The sequence below is a fragment of the Paramisgurnus dabryanus genome, chromosome 21 (assembly GCF_030506205.2).
Source record: "Paramisgurnus dabryanus chromosome 21, PD_genome_1.1, whole genome shotgun sequence".
Classification (NCBI taxonomy): Eukaryota; Metazoa; Chordata; class Actinopteri; order Cypriniformes; family Cobitidae; genus Paramisgurnus; species Paramisgurnus dabryanus.
Genome location: NC_133357.1, coordinates 14,917,454 through 14,938,847, shown reverse-complemented (window position 1 = coordinate 14,938,847; position 21,394 = coordinate 14,917,454). Strand labels below are relative to the sequence as shown.

The 21,394-nt window shown below is 37.1% G+C and overlaps 1 protein-coding gene across 12 annotated transcripts in view; it reads left to right on the top strand.

Annotated features, from left to right (window-relative positions):
- The window catches only part of agrn (agrin), a 294,150-nt gene that overhangs the window by 266,259 nt on the left and 6,497 nt on the right, over positions 1-21,394 (top strand). For 5 of the 12 annotated variants that reach the window (XM_065285836.2, XM_065285838.2, XM_065285835.2 and 2 more), the window contains 10 exons: positions 317-451; positions 4,388-4,478; positions 4,631-4,795; positions 4,942-5,053; positions 6,154-6,165; positions 11,927-12,043; positions 12,125-12,308; positions 13,175-13,262; positions 14,648-14,671; positions 19,536-19,568. In XM_065285836.2, coding sequence (XP_065141908.1) covers positions 317-451; positions 4,388-4,478; positions 4,631-4,795; positions 4,942-5,053; positions 6,154-6,165; positions 11,927-12,043; positions 12,125-12,308; positions 13,175-13,262; positions 14,648-14,671; positions 19,536-19,568 — 961 coding nt within the window. The remainder of the gene's footprint in view (positions 1-316; positions 452-4,387; positions 4,479-4,630; positions 4,796-4,941; positions 5,054-6,153; positions 6,166-11,926; positions 12,044-12,124; positions 12,309-13,174; positions 13,263-14,647; positions 14,672-19,535; positions 19,569-21,394) is intronic. The other 7 variants (XM_065285843.2, XM_073813016.1, XM_065285846.2 and 4 more) reach the window with 5 other exon arrangements.

Sequence of the window (21,394 nt, the reverse complement as noted above, 5' to 3'; positions counted from 1 at the left end):
AAACAAAATATACTATTCAACTAAAGCTAAAGATCAGATTTATATTTTATTATTCATTTTTAATCAAATAAAATGCAACATATGGGAATGACTCATAAGACTAATTTTTTTAAGGAACAAAGTTGTAGTCTTTGAAAGGGTACAGTCCCAGTCCCAGCTTTTGTATCTTTATTTCTGAGAATGTACTGTAATATAAACCAGGTTTAAAATACAACTCCCAGTTACGTAAAACAAGATGTCTGTGCTCATTTTTCTAGAGGTCTTCGGCCTGTTAAAGACCGGTTTAAGTTACAAGAATGTCAATTTCTGTTAACAGGTCCAACCTGTGCTGATGCCCACAACCCCTGCGCCCTGAATAAATGTCACCCATCTTCGCGGTGCCAGATCCTACCTGAGGGAGGCTACAAATGTGAATGTCCAATGGGCCGTGAAGGAAAGCATTGCGAAAAAGGTACAGTATGGCATTGTAGCAAAAACAAAGTGAATCAGTTAATCGATTCTCCTATGGACCAGAATAACTGTTACTGCTCAGCAGCAATTTTATTATTGATTTTTATCCAAATCCATCCAAACTTGGATATTTGCTATAGAATTATTATTATTATTGAGGGGTGAAGAAAAGGAGAAGGTTAGGCTAGATTAGAAGGATGTGAGATTGTTAAAGGGATAGTTCACCCAAAATTTTCCCTTTACTTGCCATTATGTTGTTCAAAACCTGAATGAGTTTCTTTTTTATGTTAAATACAAAAGAAGTAATTTTGATATATGATGGTAACAATTGACGATTCCCACTGACTTCCGTAGTATTTGCTTTTGCCTACTTTGGAAGTCAGTGGGTACCACCTACTGTGTCGTTTTGGGTGAACTATCACTTTAACTCTAGTTAGCTCATGCCATACCATAAAATTGAGTTTTATCAGCGAATATAATGGACTGTTGGCATACAGCAGGGGACATGATGTTGTTTTCTTTATTACACAGTTGCACTGTTCTGAAATCTAGCGAGCTGCCTACAGAAAGACCAATTAAAGGCATCATAGAGCTTCAGATGCTAATGGTGTTCTTGATAATGAACTTTTATTTTGCGGAGAAGACAATCCCAAATGCATTTTAGCATGTTTAGTGCCAATTCCAAGGTGGTGGACAAACAAAGAATTATAATTATATAATACTGAAAGGTATTGGGAAAATATAGCAGCTGCATAACTAGGCAGTGAGGTAGCTCACTGGGTTTTGGAACGGAGCTTCTGTCTGTGTTACCATCCTGAATTAAAAGATCAAACGTATGCTAGGTTGAGTGCTGGATTCTTTATGCAGATTTCAGTATTGCAGCATCCTTGGGGAACTGGACCCTAACCAGACAGAAGTTTCTCCGTTCTGCTGCCATTTTAAAGGGTTCATTAGCGCTCTCACTCTGTACCGTTTCCCTCATTAAAATTCCTACAGATGTTTTAGACTGTAACCAATAGAAAAAGGGAGGCCAAATAAAAGATTTAGAAACACACAATATCTCTCTCACACACACCTGTTTAACCCAGAACTGTCAAACGCAAGAGGGCTAGATAGGTACCTTTTCGACTAAGAACGTCTCCATTAGAAAGTGATTAAAATAAATTGAGGTGAACCAGAATCAATGAGTTGAGAGCATCCATCAGATGGAGTGATTTTTTTTATCGCTTAAATCAATGAGATGAGTAATTCTATCAGTCAACTGCACATAATGATTAATGGCGAGTCATTCAGGGAAAGTGTCCAGAGAGAGTGGCACTCTCTCAGATAAGAGACGGTCTGTTTGACTCATATAAAATGACACACTCAGTCGTGGTAACATGTACGCAGTCCCTGCTGGAGATATAACAGAACATGGTGCAGACAGAAGGAAATGTATAAAATGAGTAACAGGTGAGCATGATGTACCTGTGAAAACTGTGATGTCAAAGTTAAAAACACCTGACTCTCACATGTAATCATTTCCTATTTTTGTGGAAGCACAGTAGGACACAAAATAATACATCTTTCTTCTGTTAGACATCATTTGGAAATAAGAAAATTATTACTTATATATTTATTTAAATATAAACCCAGTAATATCATATAATTTATATAATTTTACATATTCATGTAAAAGTGATATTTTGTACAACATTTTTTTGTTTTATAATAATTAAAGAAATAATATTTTTATATATTTTTTTTTTAAAATGGCACATTTATTTATTACTTTATTAAATTACAATTATAAATGTGTAATTTCTGCAGCAGTGCACTTAAAAAAAGATTTTAGGTTTGTAAGAGGGTATTTGTCTGGCTGTTTGGTTCCATAAAGAACCTTTAATATCCACAAAACCTTGCACAAAATGTTCTTTGTACACTTTTAAACTTTTTTTTGTTCTTCAAAGAACCATTTAGTCAAAGATTTTTTAGAAGAACCATTTCTAAAAAGTTAACTTAAAAAATTCAAAATTTGAAGGCAAACAGGTAACTTACTTTTATAAGTTGAACTAACAAATCTTTTTTTACCTTTTTTAATCTGCAAAGATTATACACACTTTTTTCTTACTACAAAAATCTTTATTGAAACAGAAAGGTATTTAAAATCTAGACTTTTTAAGCACACGTGCTAAACTGTTCGCTTTAAATGCTTATATCTTCTGTATGTTGATTCATACCAAAATGCTTTTTTGCATAGTTGTGTTTGACACACGAAAACGTCTCGGGTTACGTATGTAACTGTTGTTCCCTTAGAAGGGAACGAGACGCTGCGTCTCCCTTGCCATACTTCCTACATCCCTGTAACGCCATCTTTGGCAATATTTCAGATAGCGATATACGTCCTGGCTTCCACGTCACCCTGTCTTTGTCGTTAAGCCTCACCATTGGTTGAATTTGAAATACAAATTCAGACGCACTTACCCCTGTAAGCGTCCCCAAAGTTTCACCACAGCGACGCAGCGCGATTCTTCTATGGCAGTGATTCCTGGTCCTCGAGTACCCTCTCCCAGAAAGTTTTAGATGTCTCCTTACACTCTTAAAAATTAAGGTGCTTTTTGTCTGTAAAGGTGTCTTTTTTGTCTAAACGGTTACAGCACCTTTAACATCTGAAGCACCTTTCTGTTTCAGAAAAGGTTATTTAAGGTGAGAAGGTTCTTTAGATGATAAAAATGTAAAAAGAAATCCAATCCAACTTTATTTAAAGAGCACAGTTTAAACAAACCTCAAGGTTACCAAAATGCTTTACAATTATAAAATAAAATGAAAAAAAAAGAAATGGTTCTTTGACTAAAAATGTCTTTGAGGAATCAAAAAAATGTGTAGTGATATTACGCACTGCCCGAAAATAGTCCCCTTACTTTCAATAGAAGGGGCCTATTTTCGGGCACTACGTAATATCATTGCACCTGCTGCAGCCATGTTACGGCAGCAAAGTCCTTGATTATTACGCCAGAATGAGAGTATAGTTCCTAGCCATATCGGCCTAAATTCGCAACTTTTAATTTTCTGTCGCTCTTAGTACACAATGTAACTACAGAAGAGTCAAGTTTTAAATAGGAAAAATATTGAAACTCTTTGTTTATTTTTAGCGCAATGCTAATGGTCTAATTAGATTCAATGAATTATGCTAAGCTATGCTAAAAGTGCTAGCACCAAACACTGTTCTATGGCATTGTGAAGCAACTTTACTTTTAACAGTGTAGGTGAAAAAGGTCCTTCAGATTATTAACAGTAATAAAAGCTATTATTTTAAAACGTTTGACTGAAAGGTTCCTTGGGAATCAAAGATGGTTCTTCTATGACATCTTTACCACCTTTATTTTTAAGAGTATAGCATGACCAAACCAAATTGCAAATTACCAATCAGTTTGTTCACACAGTTTTAGGTGAAATCACCCATTTTATGGCTTACCTTCTGTCAGCTCTCTGCATATTAACCTGGGGTGAAACAAAGTATTTTAACACGAAACAAGTGCCACATTACCTAATTAATTATTTCAAGTACTGCAGGTCTGTTGTGAGCTCTTTATTGGTGCTGTAATAAAATGTGTCATTAGTGTTTTTGCATGCCTGTCTTGTAATATTGTGTGATGCCAAATCAAAATAAGTCCTCTCCGCTTTGACGGTTTACTTCCTTGTTGTGTCTGCAAGTGTTGTTCCCCTGTACAAGAGTGAAACTGCCACTGTGTTAAACAATAACTAATTAGCTTTTTAATCTCAGTCTAGCATCCCTAGCTAAACCTTTGTAATTACTGAAGAATGCATGCTGTGTATGTGTGTGTTGATGGTACTTGTGTAGGCTATATGCAATCTGGTCTTATAATTGCGGAAAATCTACTCTGCCACAAATAAGGTTGCATCTGCAAAGCATGATGGGATTTTTCATATTTTTCAGTATCAGACAAAGGAGGAGCTTTCATTCCTTACTTTACTGGCGACTCGTTCTTGGAGCTCAAGGGCCTTCATCTCTATGGCCAGGATCTGAGGTATAACTTTGGATACAGTTGCATTGAAATACATTTTCATTTCCTGAAAATCACACCCTTGACATCTTAACATTGCATATTTTAGCCTATCACTTTGACATGTATGTTTTATGATGCACACATAATGTTACGATTTCATTATTTGTCCATAGACAAAAATTTAGCATGACTGTTGTCCTGCTGGCCAATGACTCAAAAGGCGTGATCTTCTACAATGGTCAGAAGACGGACGGTAAAGGAGATTTTATCTCTCTCTCTCTGAACGACGGTATCCTCGAGTTCAGATACGACCTGGGCAAAGGGCCAGCTGTCATCAGGTAAACACAACACTCTGTCTCCTTTGCGCAATTATGTTTCAATTGAAACTATAATTATAGTGTCAACTGTGAGTGGCTTAATAGGTGCATATCAACACATGTCTGTTCCCCCACCTTTCTGTCTCCGTGTTTGTCTATGTGAACAGGAGTAAAGAGAAAATCAAGCTGAATGAGTGGAACACGATAAATCTGGAACGGGCCAGCCGTAAGGGAGAGATCAGCATAAATGGCAAAGACCCGGTCAGAGGAGAGGCGCCGGTATGATGATACTCTGAATAGCATGTTTGTTACTTTGTGACATCAGATTCATAAAGTGGTCTATTCAAGTTGTGATACTCTATACAGTACCATGGTATTATATGGTATACTATAGTACTTTATATACAGTGATATTGGTGTTTATGGAAGAACTTGTTGGGTAAATGTGCTTTGCTTTGTGTGTTTTGTGGACGCATGGCTTTGGATCAGAAAGTTTTTGCATCGTCTGCCTTCAATGCCGGGTCTAGGGTGCATGTGTGGGAAGCTTTGGAATTGGTGCCTTTGGTATCTATTGTGTGTGTACTTTTGTCTGTGCCCTCCATTGGCTTTTAATCGCCATGTGGAAATGACTCGTCGTCTATTTTGCTACAGTTTCTCGCCCACTCAGATCAATCCCAGCAGCCTCTGCCTGTGCTCATGTCATACCTAAAGAACGACAGGAGAACAATGATACCTACTGTATAAAAATGAAAGCTGGGTAATAATCACAACCCTCTCATCCTCCGGTTATTCCAAATAGTGTAATTTGTGATAAGCTCCATGTTGTCCACCGCGTAGGTGCTTAAGTCTTTTTAAAAGAGACTTTTTAGTTGCCATCCTACGTATGATAATTGCGTATCATTGTGGCAGAAGATGTTATTAAATGGAGAGGATGAGAAAGGACATTGCTGAAAAACCGCAGCAGTCTTGTTGCAAAGGCCCGTCTGTAGAGAATCCCCGGGAGGAATATTTTTTATATTCCCTCAATGGCCGTTTTACAGAACAGAGTCTAACTACAATGCCATGTCACAAAGCCAATATAAATAGTGTGGGTTCAGTCGTGTAAAACACAGAGCGACTTTTATGCCCTGCTGATTTACTCCGAAATTCATTTTTTGGGGCACTATACACACATACATACGTATATTTATTTATGTATTTGTGCCCTGCATGCCAAGTGTCTCGCTTGAGTTATGTGTGTGAATATTTTATTCCTCAGGCTTTATAGTTATGCTGCATGCTGTTGTGTGAGTGTACTGACATTCTCTGTGTTTTCTTCACTGGTAACATTTTTTTTCTTCCTTCCCCTGTGCTTTTTCTGTACGCTGTCTGGATATAAGAAATCCCGCAAGGTAATGACTGAAATCTGAAATCGCTTTCACAAATCAACATCCTCATTTTCACCAAAAGCAACATTGAATAGCCCACCGTCCATTTCAGCTTCATTTTCCATCAGTCAAGTTCTGCTAAAGCAGGGTCTCCAAAACCTGGGTAGACTCATATCAATATGAATTATTAGCAAAATTAGCAATTTGTCAGATCTCGCGACCTGTTGGTGGCCCTGTCATCAAATTTGGCACGGACCCACAGTTCATGGTCCCAATGAAGGGTACCAACTCTCGTTTTGATTGATCAAAGAATTACCAAGACACAGCGTCAGAACCAATTTTGCTACCATTACGCGTTTATTACTTTTTAATAAAGATAATATTTAAATTCTGTTTAGTGCGGCTCACTTGAAAGATCATCCGAGCAAAAAAACTAAAAACTGTATATTTTAAATATATGAGTCTTCAGTTATAACCATTTGAATTGTGAATTTTTTTATTGCTAGTGGTGCTGTAGAGTCAGTAGTTGTTGTCAAGTTCATGCGGCGCTGCGCAGACCAAACAACAAGGTTTGCCGCTTGCAGTCGAGGGAGAAGACGACAGAGCCGTCAAGTCGGACACTTGCTGCTTGCCGTAGTGACATGTGCACCATGTTTCCTTTATTTAATCGCGAATGAAGAGAATTAGATGGTGAATTTGTCAAAAAACGAATATTTTTTTAAAAGTTCCAACCAGAAACCCTTTATATTGAAATTCAAGAAAATTTTCCTTACCCCATTGGAAGATTTTTTTTGCATCAAAAGCATCTTATTTTAAGAATTTTTAGATATTTTTACTGAAAACAAGACAAAAAATACTAAGAACATTTCTTCTTCAATCATTTTTTGCAGTGCATAAGCCTAGATTATTAAAATGCATGAAGAGAAATAAATGGTGAATTTGTCAAAAAACAAATCTTTTAGTAAAATTTGCAACCAGAAACCCTTTATATTGAATATTTTAGTTGCTATTTATTCTGTATGCCCGAAAATAATGGGAAACACACTGCAAAAAATTATTTTCAAGAAAAAAAATCTTACTATTTTTGTCTTGTTTTCATTAAAAATATCTAAAAATTCTTAAATTAAGATGCTTTTTCTTGATGAGCATAACGACCCAAGAAAATACGTCTAGTTTTTAGACCAAAAGTATCAAATTTAAGTGATTTTGTGCATAAAACAAGCAAAAAAAATCTGACAATGGGGTAAGCAAAAAAATCTTAAACACTAAATTCAAGAAAAATGCAAGAAAATTTTGCTTACCCCATTGGTAGATTTTTTTTGCATCAAAAGCATCTTAATTTAAGAATTTTTAGATATTTTTACTGAAATCAAGACAAAAATATCTTCTTGAAAATCATTGTTTGCAGTGCATAAGCCTAGATTATTAAAATGCCTACAGAGTTGGGCATTTTACTTCTTTTTATTTTTATTTTATTAAACGACACAATTTAACATATTTAGGTAGGTTTTATTAAAACATGAATTTATAATGTTTATTAGTGCAATTGAAGGTTGGATTAAAAATTAAACATACGTGATCATTGTCATTAGTGCGGCGACCAATCACAAAGAGCTGTGTCATCATCAGAACTCCGTGCAGCTGCTCTGGAGAGGCTGAGCCAGCCGGCTATACTCTCGAAACGCTTTATAAGTGTGCCAAACTTTATATACCGTCACATGCCTTCAGCGCTAGCTCAAGTTGGACAAAATTTCTAATCAGCATGCACTGCTTCAAGTCAGCTGCCGATCGGTCTGCGCAGCGCCGCATAAAGTTACCAGTGACTACTTAAAACAAACACTATAAGTGTGCCAAACTTTATAAATTTTGTTTATACGGCTGCCATAGATCGGCTAAGAAGAAGAAGAATACTAACAGAAACAATAGGTGCCCTAGCACCTATGGTGCTTGGCCGCTAATAACAAGAACTATGTAAAATACTACTGATAAAAGCTTTAAAACGGATGAAAAATAATTGGTTTTAAAGTTAAACATGCAAATGTGCTGTTAAATGATTGAAATATTTACTTACAATCTCAGCGGCTGAATAATTTAGATAAATATAAGTAAATCATTTAGGTCAAGGGGTTCGTCTGACAAAAAAGTTTGAAATCCCTTGTGCTTGATGAGTTGGCGAACGCAGGAAGGGCATTATTTAAACTTCAAACTATCCATATGCTTAAAGGAAAGTTTAAAGAGTGCGCTGGCTTTCACCTCAGGCCAGCTGGTATGGGGGCGGCGAGAGATAGTTATCATTTGACCACCATTGTTTCGTCAGCCTTCCAACAACAATGAAATGTCTTCATTAGTCTCGCGTGGGAAGCCCATTAAACAGCGTCGATCTGGATGCAAACCGAGAGAGCGGGAGGGAAAGACCGATGGCGTAGGAGAGTGTTATCACAGAAGAAAGAGATGTGTGGGGAAGAGAGCGTGGTTGTTATGTTGTCACGTTTGTTTTTGGGCCTATTTTTATTTGCGCTGGTTGCAGTCCTGATTCACCCTAGGTGAGAAGAAATGACAGAGTAGAGAAGACATGCAAGAGCTTTAGGCCACCATTAGATTTGTTGTCTTTGCGATATGTAATTATTTCTCATTCTCTTAATTAGAATACAACCAGAAAATACAGAACATTTGTATGCAGTATAAGTAGTCAGCTGTCAAGTATTTAGTGTGAGCTCCCCTTACATTTGTGCAATAACAGGAACCTGCAGGCTTATTTAAACCTTAGTGAAATGAAAGTCTAATTCTAATCTAATGACTTCAACACTTCAGTCTCCTCAAAAGAGTTCAAGATGTGTTTAGTGACTTTTTGTTTAAACATTTTCTGTTTGTATTTTAATAAACAGAGCTAAAATATATGTGGGTGGTCATTAAAACTTTGCTGAAACAACAAAGCTGGTGATGGCCTAAACTTTTGCACAATACTGTCATTAAACAATTTATAAATTCAAGATGAGTTTGATGGAGTAGTTTTGGTTTAGCGTGCAACACAATGCATAATTTTTGCGAGTAAATTGCACCCGGTGATTATCAAGTTCAGTTTCTTTTGGTGTCTTGACAAAGTAGTGACAGAATTTTCAAATGCAAATGAAGCACGAAAGTGCAAAACAAATTTACGTGGGCGAAACAATGATTCCTGCCACAGCGCTTTGGAAAAACACTTTTTTAGATACAACACTTGTGTACTTAATTATCAAAAATACCATTTCTTTTATCATTTAAATTTCACTCCAAACAATGGCCATAATGCTTTTGGAGCCCTTAGGGAAACAGTCAGTCGTTGACTTCACCTGCTCAATCTCAGCTCATTCTGGCAGAGAAAGCGAAACTGAATATGTCTCTTCCAGCCTGTGGCTGTCGGTGCATTGCCGTTTTTTGTCAGGACTTCTCATTGCACGCGTTCCTGACCACATCAAACAGCAGCTGGGTTAAAACGTTTCTGGCTATGCTGTCTTGGCCCAATCGCATGCTTGGACAAGCCCCAGGTCCATGGCCAAACCTTTTCAAGCCTGCTTGTGTCCATACTTATCTATTCTTTTTTATTGCCGGGATTAGAGCTGGACAAACATGTCTGAAACTGGAAAGGCTGCGGACAGCCCATGGTTTTCCCCGGCAATTAACTTGCCTTTCCCCAAGGCAATTATTGGCCTACATAAAATAAAGATTTTTAATTCGTTTTAAGTACAGTCTCGCACGAAAAATCCCTGTGAAACAAAAGGGATTTCACACGGGTTGGTAAAGCGCTCATTTCATGGTCATCTGCCTTGTGAACTGTACTCCAATTAGAGTTTAGAGCTCAGAATTTTAAAAGTCCCTGAAACAATCACACATCCATTACACTCTTTCAATAAAAAAAACATTCATTTCAACAGTCCTCATATTAATCGCTGCTATTACTTCTGGACTTTTTTCCTATCTCTTTTCTTTTGTGTTCTTATGTGTTAGTTTCAATAATATTCCATTCAGGGAAGTAAGCTTAAATCAATTATGCTTTGTACTACAAGACCCTCATTGATGTGGGTAACAATTAGGTGTAAAAGTTGAATCAATACATTGCCTGATGTGTACCATCCTCCAATACGTTGATTGGTTTTACTTGCTTTTCTAATATTAGGGTTTGCTTAAAGTCCCCCTGTAGTCGATAAATCATCTTTGAGCATCATAATAACATATGTAAACGTTTTACCGGTGAAAGTAATTTCTTCATGCTTTAAAACAGCTTGAATGAAACTCTACACCCTTGCCTCAGTTACTTTTCATGGAAAGTAAAGCTTATGTTACTTTTTAGTTACTTTTGCGTTAGTTTTTCTTCGCTGAGGCTTGATCCCTTTCAGGCTTTGCAGGGGTTTTTTATGACTGAAAAAATTCTGTATTCAGAAATTGCATATTTCATTACTAAAATGTCAAGCTCTGGCCTGCCATCTTAGTTTCTGACTGAAATGGTTCCCACACAGGCGTGTACGCATAGAGTGCATAATGTGACTATGTTTAGTTTAATTCAGTACATATTTTTTTTTAATCGAATTAACTAAACTAAACAAGTAACTTGAATTACTTTTTTGAAAAAGTAACTGAAATATTCATGTGTACATTTAAAAAGTAATGTGTTACTTTACTCGTTACTTCAGAAAATTAATATTATTACTGTATGTAATGCACGTTACTTGTAATGCGTTTCCCCCAACACTGGATATATATGTAAGTAGATGCTACATTCACAATGCATACGTTAACTGCGCGTTTGCAGCACTAATCTTTTTAGCGCAGATGCTAACAGGTTATATATATATATATATATATATATATATATATATATATATATATATATATATATATATATATATATATATATATATATATATATATATATATATACAGGGTTATAGCGTTCACACTGCATATGTAAAGCTGAAGCAGCAGTGCTGCACTCGTCTCAGGGCCGAACCTATGCAGCATCCATGCATAATATCTATGGCTCAAACTACTGATCCACTCGGTGTGATGACGTGACTGGGTACATGGTTGTGACGTAGTAGGAATCGATTATAAACCGTGGGAATAAGATATCTTTGCAAAACTCAATTTTATGGAGAAAATACTACCTCTTTCCCCGCGATTGGAATCAATTAAGAGAAAACGCTTCCCCGCCAATGATGAGTTTTTATGGCAATCCATACTTCCGCTTTTATCCACCAGGTGGCACTGTTACCCAACTTATAAAACCCAGAAGCATCCACTTGGGCCAAACAGTAAAAAATGTGTATGTTTTGATCATAACTCTGAATCAGATCTCTATCAAAAGTCTAAAAATGCAATTATCTCAGCTTTTTGCTCAAAATTTTGTATATTTGAGAAGCGATAAAAAAGAGAACAAATGAAGATAGGATGAAAGTTTTGTTCTTTGATGGATGAAAGTTTTTTTGTTCTTTCATTTGATAGATTGTATGTTTATATATTTAAAGAAGAACGCATTCTGGAAGGCATTAACCTTTTGTGAAAATCATAAAAAAATGCGCGGACAGAGTTAACAATAGCGTTAAATTATTAATTTGCACATGGTTTGCCTTAAAGCATATTAAAAACACCACATAGACATATAAACAACAACTAATACTTGATTTTCACCACAGGGGGACTTTGAAGCATAAGGGTCTCAAAGCTTTCATTCAAGAAGAGTGGATAGAGAATGTGGAACGGTTAGGATAACGTTCAGGTTGGTTCTCACACTAATATTTGTACTCTCCAGAACCAGCACACAGATCTCAATCTGAAGGAGTCGCTGTTTGTGGGTGGAGCCCCTGATTTCCGCAAAGTAGCCAGAGCTGCTGCTATCAAAGATGGCTTCAAAGGGGCCATTCAGAAGGTAAGAGCTTGTAAAGACGCATCAGGGAAGACGTTTTTTACGCTGTATGTTTCACTGACTTTGTTGTGTTTGCTTTATTAGATTACTCTGATGGGCATTCCAATACTGAAAGCTGATAATGCCCTTCACTCCAGCGACGTGTCCATGTATCCCTACCATCCCTGCTCCAAAGATCTTTGTGAGAACGGAGGCCGTTGCAATCCCCTGTTGGACAGCTATGAGTGCGTATGCCGGCATGGCTTTGTCGGGCATCACTGTCAGGATGGTAAGTGTTTTTTTTTTTCAGATTGACCACCATTTTGCTTGTCTTTATTAGCCAATAGATACATCTTTAGATCAAGATTTGCTTACATCCTTAGCAGACGTTAACTTTAAAATATGTTAAAACAACTGATACCATACTTAAAGCAACGCTATGTAGTTTCCATGTAAAAATGACTCACAGCTCCCCCATGTGGTTGAAAACCGCAACAGTGCCTGGTATCAGACACTCTTCTGCAGGCAGGGGGAGGGGCTAGGCTGTGTTTCCTACCCTCCACCACCACTTTCAGAGTGTGCTTGTAGCAACTAGGAGGCTGCTCAGGTTGCAGCAACAGTACAATTTGTCCAGTTAAAAGTTGTTCTATCACTGAAATAATTTTAGAGACATTATTTAAAGGTAAAAAAAACTACATAGTGTTGCTTTAAGGGAATAGTTCACCAGAAAATGAGCACTCACTTGTATATCATTGAATTTCTTTGTAATTGTAATTTTGAAGCATGTGCTGGTTTTTGGTTTTCATTAATTTACAATGCTTGGGGACTTAATCTATTACAAAAGTATCTTATTAAAAAAAGAAGTGTGCCAAGATCTAGGACATATATTAAGATTTTAGGTGAATAAAGACAAGATTTTAGGAGTAAACTCTTTAGTTTGTATTCTCAACACAAAAACCCTCACAAAACACCCAAGAACTTTTGCTCACCTCATTAACCTTACCAGGTCTCACTGTTAAATCCCTAACCTTAATTAAAGCACACAAGCATGAAGCTCACAATACATCACACGTTTCCTGCATTTCTTTAATTAAACAGAACTGTGTCTCGCATCGATCGCTGTAATTTCACTCCATCTTCTCTCCTCCCATCCAGCAATATTCGAGAAATCCGCCGGAGACACGGAGGCCATTGCTTTTGATGGCCATACGTTCATTGAATATCACAACGGAGTCACCAAGAGGTAATGTCAGCACATGACCTCCCCAACAATGACAGCCTGCCCTAAATGCACCATATCTTCATATTACTGCTCAATGAGGGATGATGACAAGCTAGATTACTCAAGAATCGCTTTGAAACCGTCGTGCTTTCTCGTTTTAGCTAATAGCCTGATTTCATCAATTACCACTTCTTGCCTGACTGTCTCTACGGTATTATGTGAACTGTAGCTGGTTCCAATTAGCACAGCACCCGAGGAATCTCATGACCGCATAGCATTATAGAAAACCATGCATGTGTACTGTAATGAACCTTCCTGTTGGATCCCAAAACCACACGTCTTCAGTACAGCACATATCCTAAAGCACATCTTGATAATTGGTTATCAGATATATTTAAGTTATGAGATGATTTCTTGTCCTCGGGATGGTCTGATGTGTCTGTGATCCACCAAGCACCAATTACTGTGCATCAATTATTATTTCATATCTGTTAAGAAAGATAGGTTATCTGTATATGCTTTATGTTTTTTGTGTCTTATATCAATTGAGTATTCTGTACGTATAAATATATATAGGGTCTACTTATATGATTCTAAATACAGCGGAGAAAATAAATATTTGACACATTAGGATTTTTATCAGTAAGGGGATTTCTAAGTGGGCTATTGACACAAAATTTTCACCAGATGTAGCCAGCAGGCCAAATATTGAATTCATACAAAGAAATCTGAAGCTGAAAATGAAAAGAGGGTGGACATTTCAGCAAGACAATGATCCCAAACACAAAGGAAACAATGAAGTGGTTTCAAAGAAAGAAAATCAAATTGCGTGAATCACCTGACCTAAATCCCATAGAAAATCTATGGATAGAACTGAAGATCAAAGTTCATAAAAGACGCCCAAGGAACCTTCAAGATTTAAAACCATTTGTGTGAAATAATGGGCCAGAGTCACTCTTGAGCAAAGCAGACGACTGGTCTCTCCATACAAGAGTCGTCTAGAAGCTGTAATCACCAACTAAGGCTTTTCTACGAAGTATTAAATGTGTATTTAATATTTATTCCCTGTGTCATTTCACTTTATTTATTATGACTCAACTTGTATACTTAAATGTTCTGATTTCTTTGTATGAATTCAATATTTGGCTTGATGGCTACATCTGGTGGACATTTTGTGTCAATAGCCCCCTTTAAATCCTCTTACTGATAAAAATGCTGATGTGTCAAATACTTATTTTCCCCACTGTATGATTTCATGTGAAGAATACAAAATTAATCATGATTACCTACACCTATCTGTATGTTAAGTGTCTGTCTGTCTGTCTGGACGCGTACTTTCTATGGTCTATGCTTTTGTCTTTCTGTCTCATTTAAGTGTGCTCTATTGTCTTTCTTTCACTCTAAAGCCAAACAACCAATGAGATCCCAGAGTAAGTAACCCAGTTGCATTCTGGGATGGATTTCATTACGCTAAACTAACACTTCAGGCAAGCCATCGACTAAACCCAACATTAAACATTCATTTCCCCCATATTACTATTTACATCACGCACAAGGTCATATTTTCGAAAAATACAGGGCTCTTGTTTATTAAATATATATATGTATACATTTATCTACGTGACAGTCTGTAGTTTTTCCCGGGAAAGGTTGCATCATTTTCATCATCATATAGTTTCAGGAATGCATGCTCGGCATGAATGACGATGAGCATTGTGTTACATTGTGATTCCTGCAGGAATTGTGCATGAAAGTACCTGAACTGAATTTGAAAATAAGGTCTGCGTATATTCACGGAATGACTTATGAAAATGTAAGTGAGGCGCCTTGTAAAGGGAAGAATTTTTTATTCTTATTGAATTTTTTAAAGCACAGTATACATCAATATTTAGTTGGTACTTCAAGGCTGGTTAAAATGGCGTTTTACTGTCCCATTAGAGAAATGTTCAATCTGTTCTTGTGTTCCTTTAGTGATTCTTATTTTAAATTATTTGTTTCTTTCTGAATGTAATTAAGTGTCTAAGTGGCTGCGCTGAGCCCTTTAAAAGCTTGCAGCTTGATTAAATGGAATTATCTTATGTATTATGCTCCATAAAAAGTTCCTGTCTGGCTTTTAAGCCATATCAGTTTGTTTGTCAAATCGCTAACAGTGATTTCTAATAATTGTGCCCAAGATGAGAGAGAAAGTGACACATTAATTAAGGATTTGTGTCTCAAAAACCGGCCTAAATGAAAGGCTCTGTCCAGCATAGAGAATAAACCGCTGCAGACATCAATAATGGTTAGGAACAAGGCCCTCTTCATTGACTTTTACTCTACCCGGGGTTTAATGCGTGTCACTTCCTGTACAAATGAAGTGCCAGATTAAAATTAATCTCAACCAAGAAGCAGACCGGCCCTTCACAACGAGTGTCATCTATTCAGCATGATCTGGGTTTAAGAGCCCTAAAAGTTAATGAATTCCTCAGAGAACAGGACAGTGGCGCTGAATCTGTGGGAAATGGGGATGATATTTCTGTTAGTGTTTAGAGTGATCTTCATCTGTCTTTATTCTCTCTCTCTCTCTTTAGCTCGGAAACCTTGGATCAATTTCCCCGTGCTTAGGATTTAAGTGACCTGATCTTAATTATGCTTTTTCATAGTTAGTCATTTAAGGAAATGTATTTAGCTCTGTTTCAAAATGTAATGAGCTGCCTCTCTACTTTTAAAGGCAACATTATAACTATGATAAAACAACATATTGTAAGTGAATCATTTAGAAACAATAATAATAATAATAATAACTTTTTGTTTCCAAGTATTGAATATAATAAGCAACATTTCTCTCAATCTCACTTTGGATAAATTTAATAGAATTTTTTTTGTCAAGGACTTTGAATACCTAGCCTGTATATACACTGTCAGAAATAAAGTTACAAAAGCTGTCACTTGAATGGTACTCTTTAAAACGGTTTTACCATGTAACATTTAGGTACGTTAAGTACGTTAAAGGGGAATTCTGCCTTGAAATGATCCTAGGGTTAATAACAAACGTGTACCGAGTTCGACCGTTCACTCGAGTTTGTTTTCATGCTAGTCTAACGTGACCAGTGTTATTGCTAAATGCAAATTAGCATGTTATGGTAGCCTTCGGGGCATCGGTGCATTAAAATCGAAATTGCTATGTCTATACTACTAATAATGCTCAAAATAACACCACACTTACACTGTAGCACAATGAGGGTCTCTATATGTAAACCGAAGCATTGAGAACTTTGCAAGTGTACAGGCAGTTTATTAAAAAGGAACACTTACCGTTCACGTCTGGATCAAATATCCATGCGGGCGCCATCTTGGGAAAACTGAACTCTCGCGTGAAAGCACAACACCTGTTCCACAACAACGGGCAACAACGTTTCACGCGAGAGTTTAGTTTTCCCAAGATGGCGCCCGCATGGATATGTGATCCAGACGTGAACGGTAAGTGTTTATTTTTAATAAACTGCCTGTACACTTGCAAAGTTCTCAATGCTTCGGTTTACATATAGAGACCCTCATTGTGCTACAGTGTAAGTGTGGTGTTATTTTGAGCATTATTAGTAGTATAGACATAGCGATTTCGTTTTTAATGCACTGATGCCCCGAAGGCTACCATAACATGCTAATTTGCGTTTAGCAATAACACTGGTCACGTTAGACTAACATGAAAACAAACTCCAGTGAACGGTCGAACTCGGTACACGTTTGTTATTAACCCTAGGATCATTTCAAGGCGGAATTTCCCTTTAAGGTAAGTATCTCTTTGAGGTACCAATATGTACCCATTAGGTACCAATATGCACCTTTAGATACTAATATGCATCCTTTATACTCTAAAGAAGTTAGTTTTGAAAAATAGACACATTTATGTGTTATTATTGCAACGATACATTTTGTGTTACTTTTAGTTATTAATTTAAACAGAAAATCAACACAAAGTGACACATTTTTTAGAGTGTAGGTACAAAGGTTAACTTTTAGAAAGGGTAACATCCCAGTGACAGCTTTTGGTACCTTATTTTCTGAGAGTGTATAAGTATCGAGACCAAGTTCACCCAAATATATAAATTCTCATAATTTTCTCTCATGCCATCTCAGAAACTTTCTTTCTTTAGCCGAACAATTTTTTTTATTGCTGTCTCTTCCATATGGGCATCAACAAACCTCATCCACCCATCATTAAAGTACACTATAAAAAATGTGTTGGGTCAAAAAGGGATAAACCCAGCTAATAGGTTTAATAACCCAGAAAATGTTTACATTTAATTCAACCTAATAATGGGTTAATGTAAAATAAAGCCTGGAGTAAAGTCTTTTTTGTGTGTACGCAAATGCGCACAGCCTTGCAAAGTATAGTTTATTTGACTTGTACATCTACGGCTGGCAATGTATGTGGGGTTTTAAAAATTCGGTGGTGCACGTATAATACGCATGCACTCTTCTTATGACGAAAATTGCGTCACGCACACTGTACGTGAACATAAAAAGTGGTCTATATTTCCCTATTAACTCAGCATTTTGGCTTAAAGGGGACATATCATGACTTTTTTGAAGTTTAACTCTTTCACCGCCAGCGTTTTTAAAAAAAGTTGCCAGCCAGCGCCAGCGTTTTTCATGATTTTCACCAAAGTTTAATGCCTTCCAGAAAATGTTCTTCTTTAAATAAATAAACATACAATATACCAAATGAAAGAACAGACCCTCTGCTTTCAAACAAAAAAAAAAACGTTTCATCCTACCTTTAGTGGTTTTTTTTGCAATCAGCTTTTGAATATGGGTAGGTTTTTGCAAAAACACCATATTTTGAGTAAAAAGCAAAAATAATTCCATATTTGTGACGGACTTTTCATAGAGATCCCATTCAGAGCGATCTTTAAAACAGACACGGACATGCAGCCGCTTGCCATAGGGCAATACTTCCGGTTTTAAAAAGTTGCGGAAGGGCGCCACCTGGTGGATAATAGCGGTATTGCGGAAAGACGGAAAATCTTGTCATTGGCGGGGAAGCGTTTTCTCTTAATTGACGAGATATCTCGTCAATGGCGGGGAAAGAGTTAAGTGCTATAATTGGGTCCTCAGTGCTTTTATCAACATACAAAATGTGAAAAAGATCAACCCAGGAACTTTTTGGTTTGGGTCAACCATTCTTTGCAAGCATGTGAAAACATATCATTGAAATTTAGCTCTCCTTGTGATGTCAGAAGGGGATCTTATTATAATAATACCCCCTCTAAATCTGCAGTGAAAAGTGCAGTGATCAGCTCATTTGCATTTTAAATGACACCCCAAAACTGCTAATTTTTGCTCACAGCTACAAAGTGGCATTTTTAACATGCTATAATAAATTATCTATATGGTATTTTGAGCTAAAACTTCACATACGTACTCTGGGGACACCAAAGATCTAAAAAGTCTGGTGAAATGTCCCCTTTAAAACAACCCATTATGAGTTAAATTACTACGCAGCAGGTTGGGTTCATTTATTTTTTGCCCAATGCTGTTATTTTTTAGAGTGTAATACAAAAAACAATGGATTAATATACGGTTCATTCTACGTATATGATACAATTGTGAGAGAAAACAATTCATATTTTGAGCTTATTTAGCAATCAATACATTGTGTATCTATGGCAACATTCAGATCAGCACAGTTCAGATATGGTGTCACAATGATAACCTTGAATCTCATTGGTTCTTGTGACTAGTTGTCATAATATGCGTGTAATGATGGATGGATGTGTTTTCTGGAGCTTGCCATGTTGACCCCATATATAGAGAGAATTTTCACATTTTGTTGAACTTTTCCTTGAAGAGAAAGCACTATTAAGTTGCCTGGCTTTCTGAAACAGGCTTTGTGTCATAGCACGTTGGCTCTGCAGGCAGCTCACTATATTTTGGGTTGAGAACATTTGATTGGCTTTGCTCCAATAGACATGATATTGGTTTAGCTCTTTCATACAAAACCACTGAAACATACACTCACTTACTCTCTTATGCCCTCTCTCTCTCTCTTGCTCTCTCTCACTTCATTGGTTGAGAATGATGAAATTATTGTAAGCTGACCATACAGTACGACAGAACAGTAACTGTTATGACTGAAGTGTCCCATATTGCCACACAGTTACTTTTGGAAGACTAGAATAATCTAAGAAGGTCACGTCGATGGCCCTCTAGCTCCTTGGCGTATCTTGTCTCAGTGTTATGCGATCCTTGTTCTTTCCCTCCTCCCATTTGCGCTTATTGCATGCCTATTATTTCTTCCCTTGCTCTTCTAAGCCCTGAGTCACTGGAGAACCCCTCTGACCAGAGGTGAGTCCCCTTTGTTTAAACTGTTTTTAATGACATGCCGTCCCTATACGCCCTGCACAGGATAAAGGCCAGGGCCTGGGGGTCAACAAATTGGTTTTTATTACATTGAATGGAGATCTGGGCAGTCAAAATGACTAAAAAGCAGCACAAAAGTAGTCCATATGAATCTATTCTAAGTCAAACAATAGCTTTGTGTTAGAAACACACAAAATGTAGGTTATTATTTACTGATAAATGCATCAATGCATCCGCAGTGTGACGTGACCAATCATCATTAAGAACTGAATCACATGAACGTTCAAGGCGTGGCACGTTTAAATATGCAGAATAGCAAATAACATAATGTATACTGTATACAGTGAACCCCAAAAGTACATTTGTGTTTTTCTCAGAAATCTATTGTATGACTAGAAGGCTTAATATATGGTGCATGAGGTCTATGTTCCGCTTTTATGATACTTTTGTGATGCTGTTATCCATTTTACATCAAAAGCATTCTGGAAAAACATTTACTGTCTTTATTAAAAGTAAGAACGTCATGAACGTAAATGATAGTTAATGATCCTTTTAGTAACCATTCCTATGTGAGCCACTGCCCCCTGTAGGTACACAACATGAATTTTTTGTAAACCTCCTTGCTTCTGTTGTGAGTAAATAATGCACCACCCTATTGCACATGATGTATCAAAATGCATAATCTAAAGTTAATCCAAAAGCTCTGCTTTTGAAAATGAAATCAATCTGTAATGGTTTAAATATCACTTGCCTTCAGAATCTTCTAGATGCTTGAGATCCTAATGGGACGTAAGCAATAATGAGCTGAGCAGGGTGGTGGATAATCACAGTTAGTTGCCTTGATAATGGAGCTCTGGCCTGGGGCCCTGTGCAGGGAAGCCCTGTGGAAAGAGTCCAGTCAGCACATTACAGTACATGTGTCTCATCGGAAAAGAATTCAATTACGGCAAATAATTATTCGGCTTTACATCATCACACAATTAGCATAATGAAATTCTGTCTTTTTAATCAAACGAATTAAGACGTGTTATTTCCGATTCTGGAATACGGAGTTCACAAACCGTGTGATATAAAATTGATGTTGTCAGTCAGGTCGTCAGACCGGAAAAGACTCGGAGGAGTTGCTGCACCTGCTCCGGTTTGATTAATTTGAGCTGACGTTCATTCTCGGGGTAACCATATGGCTCCCCGTATCCGAGACTACATGCACTGTGCTCTTTCTAGTTCTACAGGTTCATTTCTCAAATAAAAATACACCTGTGATCGATTTAGTAGCACACTTGAACTTCACCCTGAAGTGTGGAGATATAGCAACAGACAAACTTGTAAATGAACACCAATGGTGAGATCACGGTTTGATTGAGCGTCCCACACCGTTGCTCTGTGGTGTGAAGGTGCAAACCAACCGTCTACTTTCTCTGCTTCTGTGTCCATTGTCTCTGTATTTTGTCTTTGTCTTGTTTGTGTCTTTTTCATGTCGTCTTGCTCCTGTTTACACATTACCCGATTTAGCAAACAAGCCCTCGCACATCTATTTGCCATTCTGACTCACAACACACTCGCTCATAATGTCCCCATCGATGTTAGTGACTACAAATACACCACTGAGGACAAAAGAATTGCAGTCGTTGTCTTCTGTGGTATATTTGGGGTGAGGTGTGTCAGAGACCTAGTTTAGGGACGTTAAAGACCGAATACTCACAATTTGTTCTTACACTGTATTAATTAAGTCATATAGATTATACAGCCTGTACTGTACAACCCCAAAAAAGTTTTTATTTATAATTTCAACACTTTTGCTGTTATAGCAG